Source organism: Sebastes fasciatus, chromosome 8 (genome assembly GCF_043250625.1).
Source record: "Sebastes fasciatus isolate fSebFas1 chromosome 8, fSebFas1.pri, whole genome shotgun sequence".
Lineage (NCBI taxonomy): Eukaryota > Metazoa > Chordata > Actinopteri > Perciformes > Sebastidae > Sebastes > Sebastes fasciatus.
Genome location: NC_133802.1, coordinates 20,641,467 through 20,657,475, shown reverse-complemented (window position 1 = coordinate 20,657,475; position 16,009 = coordinate 20,641,467). Strand labels below are relative to the sequence as shown.

Sequence of the window (16,009 nt, the reverse complement as noted above, 5' to 3'; positions counted from 1 at the left end):
CCTTTGAAATCTGTATATATACGCCGATCTCATCCTCTGAACTGCACGAGCTGCACGGCCATGATTGATAAAGCAGGAAGCCAGGCAAGAGGTTCCTTAAAACATAGCCTAGACAATAGTAGGCGACGGGGCGACTTTTATTTAGCTTATTTAATGGTCTGCCTCCGAAGAACGAGAGCTGCTCAGCGGGCAGAGAGACAGAGACATCGGGGGGGAAACAGAGTGTAGAGCCGGCATATTCTCACATCTAACTCAGTGAACTAATGGTTTATTTCGACCAAACCAGAAAATCGCCGATTGAAAAGACTAACAACGACGTTTCGGTGAGAGTTTAATTTTGTTTCTGTCAAGTTTGAATGAAGTGTTTTACGATGCTCCGCCACTAGAACAGCTGATCTCAACATAAACAAATACACGTGGGTGATGACGCAAGTGTACTCGGGTACGGAACAACTTTACTAATGTGAAAGCTGAGCGGCGGGGGAGTATAAATCAATCGTACCTAATATGAAAACGCCCTTAAAGACTACTTACATTTGCACCAGAATTCACCCGTCCATGAAGTCATGGTAAAAAAAGATATATATATATATATATAAAGGTTGGGGGGGGATAGGCCAGAGTTCAATCTGGGGTTTTGTTTCACAGATGGTAAAATGTGGTGTAGATGTATTACATCAATTTGAGCAGCCTGGTATATTGCAGTTACAGTAGAACATTAGTTCGGCCTTTTCCACTGCAGGAACAGAACAAAATATTTATGAATCTACAAAGTTGTGGTCAGCAGATCTGGCTTCAGCAGAGGGAGGTGGCCTTATATCAACCAGCTGCTTTGTTTTAGGAAAACACAAGTTGTCACGTAATCGTCCTGAAGAACCTCTTAAGGAATTTTAATGCAGTGGAAGAAGAATAGAATAAACCACTTGATAAGCCCATTGAACCTCAGTCTAAATCCAGCCTGGTCCATTCATCATCATAATTATCACCTTCGCATGAATACAAAAACACACATGCACGCACACCGATGCAACCGAGTATTTAACGCACAATAAATGCTTGAGTTATTTGCATATTTTAACATTTTTGAAAATAAGAAACCATCAATGTTCCTTATGGGAAAAATATTTCTGTAAACATTTGTTCATTTTCTAAGGGAAAAAGGAGGAAAATATGAGAGCAATGTGGAGGAAAGCTCAGTAAGACAGGCTGCTGTTTTCTTGGATAAACTGTGAAGAGCGGATGACAAAGAGATGCCAAGGTTTACACCGGCTTAAAATATCTGCTGAGCACCTCCTTCCCCAAGTGTGAAACTACAAAGTGCCCTTGCGGTGAATGCTTAATTGTGTGTGCGAAAACCTAAATCACAACCTTATCACGCTGTGACCACAGCCAACAAAAGACGGTGTTGTTCTCGGCAGGACGGGTGTATAAATATTTACACAGTCGCCCACATTATCTGTCAAACTGTAGGTGGAAGCGGAGAAAGGTTGCAGGTGGAGAAAGGTTTGCCGAGATCAGATGTCAAAGCATTTTGTTTGAACATTTGGAAGTGTCCGTACCTCTTCTTCTGAACTGAGTGTGTCATACCTGTGCACCTGTGGGTTTCAGGTTTCCTCTGCCTGGTGAATCAGCCTGTTGCGCACCTGGATTCCTGTTTATGCTATCGCTGGAGGAGTCCTGCTGGTCGTCACTCACTCACTCACGCTGACATCCAAGGAGCCTTGTCCAGAACGTATAAGTAGTTTCTCCCCTTCATGTACATAAGGGTGATTTCATATCCCTATAAACTTTACTGTTGACAGAAGGTTCAAATATGTAAAAACTCCTTTTACTTTTTTACACTTTCTCCCTACTTGCTAAGCTTCTATCTTTCTCTCCTGCTTTTCCTTATTGGCCTACGTGACACCAATCAGAAATGTAAACACTTGTCATGATGTAACACATTTTGTGCAAGAGGGTGTACATGCAAGTGTGCAGACACACACACACGAGGGCCAATTGACAGGGTCACATATGGGATGTGCTCCTAAAGTCAGTATCGTTTTCCCAATGTAAATATTAGTCAATGTCAGGACCATTTACACTGTAATGGCAGTCTTTCAGCTCTACTTTCCTTAAAGTACTTTCTCTCTCTGCTCCTCTCCCTCAGGCCTCTCCTCTACAACCCCTTTCCCTCTCATCCAGCCCTCATGTAATCCCCCGAATCCCAATCTTCTCTCCTGTTCTCTGCATCTCCTCTTGAGCTCCAGCAGTCCCTGACGAGGCCCAGTCGTCTTCCAGACAGCCTAGTCGTCTTCCAGACAGCTCCGTTCCCCCCGCATTGAATATCCCCCCCTTCTTCCTATTCTCCTGGCACAATATGATTAATCATTCCATTAACTGATCCACTGTCACTAGGTTGTTGAGGGGCGCTTATAATACAACCTCAACCATCCCCCTGAGAGACACCCAATCTTCAGGCCATCTTTCAAAGCTCTCAAGAAAACTCTCCTCGTCTTTGTTCACCGCACTGCCTAAAACAGCTGTCATCCAATGTGGGTTCTGTCTCTAAATCTGCCCATGGGTGAGGAGACTGAATGAAAAATGCTGTTAGAAGAAAAGGAAAAGTTAAATCTTGCTGAATTGAATCAGAGGGGTAATCTATATTAAAAAAGCACACACATTTTCAAAACTTACTTTTTAATGCTAAATGTAGAAATGAAACGGTGGTGACACCACATTTTACAGGTCCGCAAATTCCATGGCAAGTACCTGTTGAATAGTAAGTAACCCATTTGAAATTTCTTTGAAATCACTGCCAAATTAACCCAATATATACCTCAATTTAATAAATATTAATACATTTCATAATTATATTCTGCCATTTGCCAATAAGCAATAATAAATAGCTGGTAGATCAAAATTAGCAAGTAACTTCTTTGAAATTTCTTAATAAATACCCCAAAATGTGTAAACTAACTTCGATTTTGTGGCCCGCTCTGCAGAAGTTCTGCCGAAACTAGTTGGAAGTTAAGATGTAAGAATTCATTTAAATGCCTGTTATGCAGAAATTACATATAAAGTAAGCGGTTACAATTCTCCCCCTGCTGCCCTGATGTGATGTATTAGATATAAATGAGGTCATCTACTTACCAGTAAACATCAACCAGGGAATAAAGCGTTTGCATCATGCCTATCCCTGCTTTAGGAAATAGCAGAATATAATTGTTAAATAATATTGGGGTCATTTTTGTTAAATTTTTAGGTAAATATATGGGTAATTTCAAATAAATTTCCAATACGTTACTTGCTAATTATCACCTACTTACCATGAAATTTGCCGACCTGTAAGATGAAGTGTTACCGAAACGGTTTATGTCATTAAGAAAAACTTCTCTGCTGGTTTTTACATTTAATATTTATTGAAACAAAGTAGAGCATTGAGCCAATTTGTAAAAAGTAACAAAATATCAGCTATAACACATTACGTTTAACAAACCTCAAATTCATGGAGAAGCTTATAAATATACATGTTTGGATTGGTAGAAATAGTTTTGTCTATTGAGAATCATCACAGGGATAGTGAGCAGTCAACTGGAGTGGTACTGGAAATCTGTGGGTGATGATAAAAATCTGAACATCTGTGATATATATATTTATATATTTGTGTGTTAACAGTAAAAAGCTGAACATGAGTGACAAGAACAAATTTTGTGTGTCGAAACAATAAGGTGCATTTCCCTTTACAAAAACAGTGAAGAGCCGCATTAGTGAGAGCACAATTTCTAAAAAGAAAGTGACTTAAAAACGTCCCGACTAAATATTGATCTATGATGGAGATGATGCTTTTTCTGTTTTAAGCTTTGAGGAGGATCTGGTTAAAGAAAATAAATACAGTTTACTGATTGGTTGGATAGACATACTATATACACAGAGCATGGAATATTTCACCACTGTAACCACAACATTGCCCATATATATTCAAACCATATTAAGTATTGTAGAATAATGTTAAATGGATAATCTGAATTAATATGGAAAAGAATGTAGGCTATAATATTGATATATTTGCTGATGCACTGTAGTAAAAAAAAAAAAAAAACAGCTGAACAGACACGCACAGACAGGTTTAAGCCTCTGTATCAAAGTGCATAATGGTGGAGGGCTTGTTGCAGCACCTGGGGAACTCTAAGGCTTCTTGGACAGCTTAATAAATGGCCCAATCCCCCAAAACAGCCCTCTTATTGTACCCATTGTACTCGTACGAACCAACAGTGTTCCTTTCTCTACGTTTGGTGAGAGGGGACGAGTAGACTTCGGTTAGGATGTAAAGGCTGGTTTGGGGCTGGGCCCATGAAAACACATCCATACACTACAGCACGCATTCTCCTCTCAACACAGTCACTCTCAAACAACAAAACCAGGACCTCTTAGTCAACTATGCCACACATATCAAAACACTACTCCTCATAGGAAACTGGAAGCACAGTCCAATTTCGCAATCGGTCTGACAAGAAAAATGGTATTTTCTAAAAAAAAAAAGGTGAGGGGCGAGATTTCCAGCCAGTTTTAGGCACTTGAATGGGTTAAAATCGGCTGGTGATGACTGGGCCAAAATAAAACATAACAATCTCAAAATAAATATTTCACGATACTCTCAGTTTCTGAAGACATACGATTTTTTTTTTTTTTTGAAAAAAAAGAGTCAGTCTTTTTGCAATGGCATAATTGTTTAACTCTATAAATATAATTTATATAGTTTCTTTCTTCCATTCTCTCTGTGTTCAACTCCTTTGCTCCTCTGCTCGCACAGATGTATGCCCATCGTCTGCGAGCAAACACGCACACAGGCAACGCTCCTCTTCTCACTTGCAGACAAATTGGTCTACGATTTTGGTGCAGCGCTTGCACTTGACGTAGCAGCACCAGTGGAACTTGCAGTGGCAGCGCTCCACTATCTGGGCCTTGTACTGGTCGTAGCCGCGGCCGCAGCACATCAGCTCGCACCCATCCATGCCCTCCGAGGTCTTGTTGCAAAGGCGCCCCACTGTGCCCAGGGAGCCCGTGCTTTGGTTCTTCAGGCAGTAGTCCGGACTGGACTCGATGTACACCAGGTCGTGGCTCGTGGGAGCGTTGAACTTGCTGTGCATCTGCACCAGCTTTCCACGCGTGTTGAGCTTCATGGAAGCAGCGCTGTCGTACTTTTCCTTCAGTGCGTCGCCCACCTTGCGGAAGTCGGCCAGCTGCAGCCAGCAAGTCTTGAGGCTGCAGGAGCCTGACACCCCGTGGCATTTGCAGGACACGTTGGCAAGGTCCGACACCGTCTGAGAGTGGAAATAAAACGTATTAATAACCCGATGAAGAACTTGCAAAATATTCACATGTGCAGAAAAATGTCCAAGCGACACATGCTTCATATTTCTAATTTGACCTGTCTGCATAAATATTTGCACAATGTGCTGCTCATGATCTCATAAGGCATCACTTTGCCTTTAAGGGCCGAATGATCCTGTCCATGTCTCCCAATAGTGCATCGAATATAAAAATGTTGTCCACTCATTTGTCCTACTTGAAAGAGAACAGCCTGGCAACAGCATTACGTTTCCTTTGAGGTGGTTTCAAGATGTTTGGAAAAGGAAAAGAAACCCCAGAGCTGCCTCCAGTGACTCCATCTCCCCACAGATCAAAGCCTCAGGAGGGGAGAGCTGAGAGAGCTGTTACACAGATGATCAGCGGAGACCTATCTCATTGACCTGGACTATCTCACTTCTGACTCCTCTTGCTCTTTCTATCACTGGTTGATCTCATTCTAGGGCCTGCAGTTTATATCTCTCTGCTTGCTTGTTATCTGATGGCGTTTTAAGATATTTGTGTGTGTGTGTGTGTGTGTGTGTGTGTGTGTGTGCATATAACCCCTGTCTTACCCTCCTTCCAGCTTCGTTATTGTGAATATTCATCATCAGCCGGGCGCTCTCATACGAGCCTTTGGGGTAGCTCTTCTCCCTCTCACGCGCGTCCACAAACTCCTTGGAGAACCTGTAGCCGTAGTTGAGGTTGTCTCCGCAGCCGCCCCACAGCCAGTCTCGCGGCAGGTCTTTGGGGCGAGCCGCACGGCTGCAACCGCAGCTGGAGAGCTCCCCCTCTCTGCAGGCACGGCTCACCGCGTTCACCACCCCTGCCGCGCTGATGGCGTAAGTGAACGCCGTTTCTCGGCTGCCTGCGGACACACACACACAAGCGGGAACGTCACGTCAAATTTGACACAATAAGAAACTGAAACATCATTTGGCACATTGCTTCCACGTTTGTAGGTTATGCATGTATATTTATGTTACACTCACTGTGTCACTATCATTCTGCTTTAAGAATTTTCTACAGTGTTATGAGATGTGATGTCATATGACAGCATTGACCATACATTTAAGATTACAGAGCACTTCAGCCAAGAGCTGCAGGCTTCCTCATCACCAGCATTTTGAACGGTGGAAATCAGTTTGCTGTTATTGGGCTTCAGCCAGAGAGAAGAGAGCGCCCTCCAGTGACGGAGACGCTTCTTAACAAGCAGCTGCCATTTCACCCAAATTGAAAGTGACAACAGTTCTTTTACTTTATCTGTCATGGCTGACTGATCCTGGAGCCATTGCTCATTAACTCCCACTGTATCTAACCGCAACATTTCCTCTACAGAGACAAGAGGTAGACAAAAAATACACACAAGCAGTTTTTGCCATCACTGTACACTGTACAAAGCCACAGGCTAGAAGAGGAAACCGAGATGAGGAGATAAGCGACTAAAGAAAAAAAAACAGCAGACCAAACTATGAGGCTGCGTGTTGACACTGAAGACGGGGGCTGCTACAAAATCAAAATGCACAGCTCGTATACCTGCTGGGCCAAACCTTCAGAGAGTGTGCTTTAATGACAGTAACAGATGGACAGAGAATGGGAGATGAGGGAGCAGAAAGAAAAGACAACCAAAGAGATAAGTCGTGAAAAAGACATTGAAGAAAAAAAAAAGCAAGCAAAATGGAAAAGGAGACACACGCATGCACGTAATATCACAAAAGGCGGAAAAAAAAGACAATGATGGAGAAGAGAAAATATGAATAAAGAAGCCTTGTGGAAAGTCTGAAAGGTATTCAGGTGGGAAAATCTGGCAGGAGCAGAAGTGATCAGAGAGAGTGGGCGATTTATTAGTCTACTTTTAATCCAGCCCGAGGATACTGGCCTAATAGTGGACCTGTGGACAGACAAACTGTCGTCCCCCACACTGCTACCTCCCTCCTCCTGTACCCCACCCTGGAGCTAGCCAAGCCAGGCAGGGGAGAGGGGTCTGAACCCAACCACGGCAGCACCCCCCGGAGCTCAGCTATAAATCACCAGCAGTGTCCTACGCCAGCAGACAGACAGACAGTAAGACAGGCTTTAAGACAGACAGCCATAGAGGGGAGGACATGTTTACTTGGCCCGGAGTGGGCCGAGATGGGAGCAAAGTCAGGGAGGGAGAAGAGGAATGGGAGAACGGCTGCTGATGAGGTTTCTATGAAGACTGATCTGTGGAGAGGGAGTCGGCAGCGCCAGAGATACAGACGGACGGAATCACCAAGAGTAGCGTAAAAAAACGCAGAGACACGCATATGTGCGCATACAATGTCACGTAGGGTATGCTCACAAGTACAGCACATTGAAGCATCAGTTCACCGTGTGTCCCTGTTACTCGGGACCGTCTACAGACCTCGGTGTGATCAGTTTTCAGTGTGGAACTACTTTCTAACTAAAAATAGTCACCAAGAAAAACTGTTGACAGTGTGTCCTGTGAGTTATCCAGAGTAATGGGAACATTATTACTGGGAGGACAAATTGCTGTTTAGCGCATTAAAGGTTATTCCTAAAGCTGTGAGCGCCATAAACGAAATTCCAGTCACCATTTATTCCATTAATTGCATTGGGGTGGGAGCAGAAATCTCAGAGATGGATATGTCATAATCTGGACAAATGTGTGTGATCTACGTAGGTGAGAAATGTGTCGAGATTTTTTAAGAATTTTGGGTGAACTGACCCTTTAAAGAGCCCCGACGTGAACAAAACGCCAACCCCTCTGCATGTGTTACTTTGCAGGAATTTGAAAGATCGAATGTTAGCGACACAAGAGCCGACTCTTTCTACTATTCAGCCGAGCCTGCTGTAACTCGGCTACGATCAAAACACCGACATTGTATAGCTTCATTATAATTCAGCTGGAGAGTTATGATCAATAAATGGTAAACCACCTTTACATTAGCCCTTGAGGTGAAGGCCCACATCCAAAGAAAACTAAAACAAACCATGTTAAATGATAGGATCCAAGAGTGGGGATTACTAAGAGAGGATTGTAAAGCTCTTGAACTTTCTATAAGAGATCTGAGCACACTGCATGGAAGTGCACGCACGCACACGCACACATACACACACACAGACAGACAGTTTAATCTCTGACAAGGTGATATATTGGTGCATACACTCACTGCACTCCCATTACTTGTAAATACAGGGCAGCTACAGTCCAGCTCTGCAGTGTGTGCATCTATGTGTGTGTGTGTGTGTGTGTGTGTTAAACTAGATTAGATTGTCTCCCATTCATCAGGGGAAAAGCAGATTCTCTGCCTCCCTCTTGCTCCATGTCGGGAGCTGGTTTAGCAGGCCAAAGCCACATGTGATTTATCCAGCAACCTCACCCACCAACTATTCCCTCCACACAGCTGCTGAGAATCAACAGCCCCATACATTTCACACACACACACACTTGCACAAACACACAAAAGAGGGTCGGTGAATCAGGGAGAGGGAAAACGACGAAAGGAAAGACACAGAATGTACAGATTCTAAATAACGCCGGTGCATGTGCTGCATGCATGTTGGTATTTATCTGCTCTTGTGTGTGTTCACGTATATGTTTATAAGAATATATGCTTTTTTTTTTACCTATTTGCATGACCCGTCCGAAAACAGAGGAGTTGTCCACCGTGCTGCAGTTCCAGCGCCGATGTCTGAACTGGTACTGGCACTCTCTGATGCCCGTCTTGGCGCCTTCGCCGATGTACTGCATGTGGTCCTGGTAGAGCTGGCACAGCTTCTTCTGGCCCTGCGACAGGCCCACCAGCTGGCTGCACAGAGGCTGGGCACCGATGATGTATGCCTCCGGGATCAGTAAAGGGTTCATGGCCAGAGACCTGGATGAGGGTGAGGAGGGGGGGGGAGAGAGAGAGAGAGGCACATGATGTTTTCACTCGTTTGCCTTTATGACACAAATGTAACACAAGTTTTCCGGCCAAATTCACAACAGCTCATTTCACTTGATTAGTTTCTCCCTCTCATGTGTGAAGCCATGTTAAAATCGGTGAAATGAGGTGCAGCTATTTAATGAATGGAGTCAAACCTGTTACACTCTCAGCTCTAATGACACTGGACTTAAAGTTATGTGCTAATCGGGAGCCAAGAACATACAGTAAATGGAAGCATAGGCAAGCGAGGAAAAGAAGAGTCAGGGAGGGGAAAAAGGGCAACGATGAAGAAACTTTAAAGTAAAAGTAGAGTAAAATAAAGAGTGCATGAAGTAAAAGGGGTAAAAGAAACATAATGTTTTTCTATTCAATGTCTTAAAGCAGAGGTTGCCAACCTTTTTTTTACTGTGGTAAAACTTGTGACCCTTTATCATAATAAATCGAGTTCAACCGAAAAAGGATGTCCCCCCCCTCTGTGTTTGCTTCATTTTATAGAGGTCTTAGGAGGCAAAACTGTCCAGCATTTTGCCAAAAAATATAGATGTGGATAACTCGCTATGAACTTTGTACACCTTTTTACAGTGCCACATCGGAAAAATGTGAGAAAGAAAAAGAAATGTACGAAAGAAAAAGAAAATGGACTGGAAGAAAGAAAGAGCAAGAGAGATGGACAAACACAGTTGAAACAGAGAGAGAGGAAGACTAGTATGAGCATCTGGTTCCAGGCCACAGGACAATTAGAGCAGCCCATCCCTGAGCCCTAAGAGAAAGACAATTAGCCCCGAGTGTAACCTGATCGACTGGGGGAAGTCAGCAGCCAGCGAGGGAACACAACATATACACATGTGCACACATAAGCACACAGAAGAAGAAAAAAAAAAAAAAATCAACACAGACACAGTCAGTAGGCCCGCTGCTCCGACACTCTAAATCATTCACACCTGTGTGTCCTCTCAAAGAGGAAACTGAAAGACACACACACAGTTTGTACTCCGAACTTTCCAACAGGTCTGTGGTGATGTGCGAGTCCCCAACTGGTCTCATTATTTGAACTTTACTGTAGTCGCCTACTGAGCTGAGGCCATTAAAATATGTTTTTCTGCATGAATCCTCTACAAATTAATTGTTTGAAATATTTTTATTTTCATAAAATTAGGACATCACCGCATGATGTCACCACTGGCTTTGATCTGCTCATTAGACGTAAGGGGAAAAAAGCTGAAAGCGTTACTGTAAATGCTCCGTGTTCTTCTACAAGCACTTAAGTTGGGATACACAATTACACACAAGTGCACAATTAGACAAAAAACGCCACAGGATGTAAAGAGTTGCGTTTTGCTTTAAGTAGTGCTTCTATGGCGACTGGTAAACAGTATTTTTACCCTATCAGAAGTACTCTGTGTGTGTATAAGTGTTTAAGCATGCTCAATAGGCTTTTTTAATGGCAGCAGGATGTGTGTCTACACACGCACACACAAATGTACACGCAGTCGCACACGGTGTTCGTGTTTGCACATATTTGGACGCCGACTCATAAACCACAGCATTCTATGTTTTCTATAATATTCATAATTTTGGTTTTGGCAATATGCGAAGAAAGAAAATAAGGGAGAAAAAAGGTCCTTCCTGAAAAGCTAATGTGCTACAGTCAGCATGTTGTGTTACTTCATATGTGGTGCAACTGAAGCTGTACTTTGCAAACACACACACACAGGCCTGAAATTGACTCTGAAACTAAATAAAAGACAAATATAAACACCAACAAAATGTGTTTTTTTAATCAATATTACTCTAAATCTGGCTTTTTTTTTCTTCATGTCTTTTTTAAACTCTTTTTTAAAAACATCTTTCAAAATCCCGTTTGAAAGCTGACAATCTCCACTGGCCCTGACACAAGTAAACACACCGTGCACAAATTTAAGACACACAAAAATACCGCATATATGGAGAGAAAATTGAATGCATACCACCAAGAGTTGGCCTCCACCACCACCTGCATGAGGAGTGTGAGGAGTGTGACGGCAAAGACACAGTTTCTGGAGTCCAACACGCTGCCAAAGGGCCAGCAAACCGGCCGACACACACAGCCCAGCCTCAGGTTCATACTGCCGATTGATCTGAGGGAGGACAGAGAAAAAGGATGCCCGTCAGTCTGGATGTTTGTCTCACACACACACACAGTGCACAACACAGAAAAAGAGATATCTGTGATGTCAAATGTATGAAGGGAATGCAGGAGAAATGCATATCTAAACGCTCTCTTTTACATGCAAACAGCACCGTGGTTGTGTGTGTGTGTGTGTGTGTGTGTGTGATGAGAGCCCTGAGGCCATCAGTTCTTGCACAGCAGAGCAGTCATTTGGCAGCAGGTCTGAGTGTGAATCACATAGGGCTGATAGACGTGCAGCCGGAGAAGACACAATGACCATGAAACCCCAGCTAGAAACATTCCTGACAGTTCACTTTACTCCGAGAAAGAGACACACAAAGGCAAAGACAGACAGACAGACAGACAGACAGACAGACAGACAGACAGACAGACAGACAGACAGAGGCCTTGTCAGATACACTATGTGTGCGTGTGCCTTATTTTAAATGCATTTTAGCCTACATATTTTCTGTTTTATTAAAATTACTCAATTTTAACCAAGCAATTATGCCTTCATTTTAATGGTTCACTCAAAAAAAAATAACATCTAACACATTGGGCTTAGAATAAAACACATCATTTTATTTTTATTCCATACTGGTTCATTTTCATCTATGGCAGGCCCCGACTGTAAATACAAGGTTTAATTATCAGATATGTAAATAAGATACATTCCTTGGGAAATAATATTAATAATAATAAAATTGTTAAACAAAATTAAAAAAAACATTTAACAGGCCTATATAAAACTTAAAAAATTAAAAATAAGATATTTTGAGGTTGTTTTTTTATGGTTTCCTTCTCAGGAATTGTGACGCTGCAAAATGGCTATTAAATATGAAATTTGAAAATAACGGTGTATAATTGTATTGAAATTAATTTTCATATTCATTAATTGACTGTGGATTAATGGACTGAGAGGAGCCACGTCAGCGGAGGACGCCTGGGCCTGCTTATATACTGAGCAGCCTAACGAAAAGTACAAGGAATTAAAAAAAATGGGAAAATGTCAATTATCTGAAGCAACTGCGTGACTTTGGTGATATATTTTGGCTGCTATATGTAGGCATTAAATGAGTTAAAAATAATTAGCCCTACAACATTTGCGAGTTACACCGATGTGCCAGCCTTCCAGTGTGTGTGTGTGTGTGTGTGTGAGAATTTTGGGACAGAGAGCAGCTCTAATTTGTCACGCTGCGTTATTTTCCAGGGTCGAGTCGTGGAGACCTGGGCCTGCCTAATACTCATTAAACACCAGGCCAAATTCACCATCACACACACACACACACAGACACACACAGACAGGAGCATGTGCTTTCAGTTTGTGCGCTGCTTCAGTAATAGTTGATGGGGTTATGTTATGTTCTTCCACATAAATTAGAGCAATAATCCACAGTGGGCGGCGGTTTTACACTGATTATGAACCAACTAATTGGAGTTTGTTATGCGCAACACAAGCAGATTTAAAAAATATATATTTTAATTTCCAGATAATTAAGTTCTACAAATTACATTTTTTTTTTTGCAGCCAAGCAGCAGGAGACTTTATCTTTTTAGGAGTAACTCAACAATGGAGTGACTCAGCGGTTTCATTGTGCTTATCCATATTTAAATGCCACAGGTGCGTGTAATTAGCTGACATGCCACAACAGAGTTTCAGCCAATCAGAGTAGAGAACTAATTAATCAATTAAACAGAAAAAGGCTTTTATTTTTTGAAATAATATTTCGCAATCTAATACTGCAGAATTCCTTTCAGTGCACAAACTATTCAACCCTATGCATAACTTAATATTTATTGATTTAAAAAAAAAATTTTTTAAACGTAAATATATTCCTATATAGGGCTGTTTTGGCATCACTGCACGCTGCGTAAATCGTGCGCTCCGTGACCCCTAGAAACGATTTGACCCGAGTGAAATATTCGCTGGGACTCCACTTGGATGACTGACGACTACCTCGCATGATTTTTGTCGGTAAAAGTGGCATCAAATTGGGCCGGAAGAGAGCAATTAGAAAACCCTCATCTGGATGATAAAACATCAGCCTGCTGCTGTTGCAATGGATCATTTAAGAGGGTTATTTTAAGGGCCATAAATCGATGCACATTAAACCTGAGAGTTAAAGAAAGAAAAGTGGTTTTTAAATTAGAACTTTTTTTTCTTCTGGAATTATTTCACTTTTGGTTGTGTGTCTTTTCTCAGTTTTCTCTGGCTGGAACCTTTGACCAAACTATCTAAAATTATTATTACAATTAAATACAATAACATTTGAATAATCTTAGTAACGAATATTGTGAAAATGTGAAGGAAGAAAGCATTAGGGTGCCATGAAGTTATTACAACTTTTAGTGAATTATGGGCTATTTTTCATGCATCTTGAACTGTGAATCTTTTGGGCCTATATTATATTTACAGTATGGCCTGCATGTTTAAGCCTTTTGGATAATATGCATGGTGACAATTAATGAGGTATTGGGGGGAGTATGGATGTATGTGGGGAAAATGTAACTCATGGAACAATTTAATTAAAAAAAATGTTTCCCAAACTGCATGGCACCATAATTTACTGACTAATTGGTGAACTATAATCTGCATTTAATAGCGCAAAAAATGATGAGTCTCTTTTCCTGCCTGTCCTGTTGTTTTAAAAAGCCAGGAGAGGGAGCCAGGTACAAGGATTTGATGAAGAGGAGAAGCAGCACAAAGAACATTGCCTAACTTTAAATAGGGGACCGTTAACAATGGAAACAGAAAGCAGGCTATTTTTTTGTCTCATTTATATATGCATTTTTAAAAAACAATAATTTATGGATACTTTTCTCTGAATGCATTACTTTGCCCAGCAGGGCACTGATATATATATAAAGGGTCCAAAGTCAATGCAGTGAGGGGATAGCATGTTTCACACATCACATCTGTCAAGATCTTTTGTCCACATCCAAGAATCAGTATTATTAGTCCAACAAAAAAAAAAGGTCCCACTGAAACATTTTCCACTCTGAAAGATAAAGTGCGACTGCATGGAGAAAAAAGTGAGTGAACTACTCACCAGAGAGCACAGACCCGTTAGAAGTTGTAATCCACTTTCTGCAGACGATATCGACCCAATAATCCCCACAGCAGGCAGGCCAGGTGGATTTATAAGAGCTCCTTTCACAGCTGCAGTGAAGACTTTGTTCTGTTTTATCCGGATTTCTTGGAAAGTGCTAAAGAGTTCTTCAGGTTTGGTGTTTTTTTTTGGTGAACACCAAACAATCAGTCAGTCAGTCAATGCGCTCCGTGCGCCAAACAGTTTATAGGGCTGGTAGGAAGCAAGAAATGTCCAAAGACAGTGTAAAAGGAAATGATCAGTTCCTTTTGACGAATCAGTGCGTGACTTTGCGGCTATAATATTAACAAATAAAACCATCTAAGGCTGGAAACGTCGGATGATCTTCTAATTGAAAGCGGGCCTACTTTTATACTCCCTATCCAAGTAAAAAAAAAAATGTCCCAGATCATAAAACTAAGTCAAACTTCTTGTCATGAACATTAAAATCCACAAACACGCTCTCAGGTCATAGCGCGTTTTTTTTTTTTACCTGCGGAATGATCCACACGGTGCTCCTCCTCGCCACAAACGACTTGTCAATTTACCTTCCATTATGTGGCACAACAAAAAAAAACACCACTTTGACAATCCCTCTCAGCTCGACTTTAAAAAAAAGTCTTCACATGCAAAAAAAGTAAGTCATCCGCCTCGTATAAAAAAAACAAAAAAGGAAGAAAAAAAAAAACAGATGCCACACAATTAATCGGCTCCAGACAGTATATGCTCCAAAAAAAAAAAACTTTCCGCGCGGACTATCTCCAAACAGTGCGGCTTGGCTGAGTGCGCACGGTGCCAAAAGGAGGGAGGAAAAGAGAAGAGCACAGCGTGTGAACGAACAACAGCGGCTTTTTGCTGAGAAGCTCCGAGTCTGTCGTCCTTCCCACACCGTAATGTGTGTGTCTGTGTGTCTTGGAAGTGCAGAAAAGTATCCCTCCCTCTCTCTGCTTCTCTCTCTCTCTCTCTCTCTCTCACCTGCTTCAGTCGCCTCCTCTCACAAACTAGCACACTGCAGCATGGATGCGCGGCGCAAAACCCTTCAGATGGCGCATGCGCATCACATTTCTCCCCACAAATCCCTCTTTTTTCTTCTTCTTCCAGTCACCAACTTGCAAGAAGCAAAGGAATTTGAGTGTAGGTGAAATTGTGGAGAGAGAGGGCGGAACAGGCTGTAACAAAACAAGCGTCTCTATTACCTAAAATAAACTTATAAAGCACCCGAGGCTATTACCCTATCCATACCAGAGAGGCAGAGTTAGGATTTTCACTGGCAAGCAAGATCGAGTTACCACTCAGTAAAAAATCAAGACAAGCAGGTCCATATCGTTGTGCTTATACAGGCTGCTCTCATCACCTGCAGGGCCTGCTGTGAGCATTACGGATCATTACGGTAATTATTATTTTTATGGTACATTATCTCAAAAACATGCTGCAGGAATCCCCTCGGCTTACAGTTCGATATGTTTCAAATGACCCCTATACGATGAGAGGTCAGAGGTCAAAGTGTTTAATAGTTTCACATAGAGTGTCAC

The 16,009-nt window shown here is 42.0% G+C and overlaps 1 protein-coding gene across 1 annotated transcript; it reads right to left on the bottom strand.

Moving 5' to 3' along the window:
• Nucleotides 1-3,382: 3,382 nt before the first annotated feature.
• On the bottom strand, nt 3,383-15,481 carry wnt5a (wingless-type MMTV integration site family, member 5a). Its single transcript, XM_074644202.1, has 5 exons — nt 14,439-15,481; nt 11,207-11,356; nt 8,941-9,188; nt 5,904-6,196; nt 3,383-5,303 (listed from the first exon to the last, which is right to left on the bottom strand). Exons 2-5 carry the CDS (start codon nt 11,341-11,343, stop codon nt 4,845-4,847), a joined length of 1,137 nt encoding a protein of 378 aa, XP_074500303.1. The 5' UTR covers nt 11,344-11,356; nt 14,439-15,481; the 3' UTR covers nt 3,383-4,844.
• Nucleotides 15,482-16,009: the final 528 nt, after the last annotated feature.

What these genes read in the sequence shown, in the direction of transcription:
- wnt5a (XM_074644202.1), bottom strand. Translation starts at nt 11,343, where the DNA reads ATGAACCTGAGGCTGGGCTGTGTGTGTCGGCCGGTTTGCTGGCCCTTT. An exon ending in GTGGAGGCCAACTCTTGGTG is followed by an intron (nt 9,189 to 11,206) that starts GTATGCATTCAA and finishes ACCCTCATCCAG; the next exon opens with GTCTCTGGCCATGAACCCTT. An exon ending in CGGACGGGTCATGCAAATAG is followed by an intron (nt 6,197 to 8,940) that starts GTAAAAAAAAAA and finishes GTGTGTCCGCAG; the next exon opens with GCAGCCGAGAAACGGCGTTC.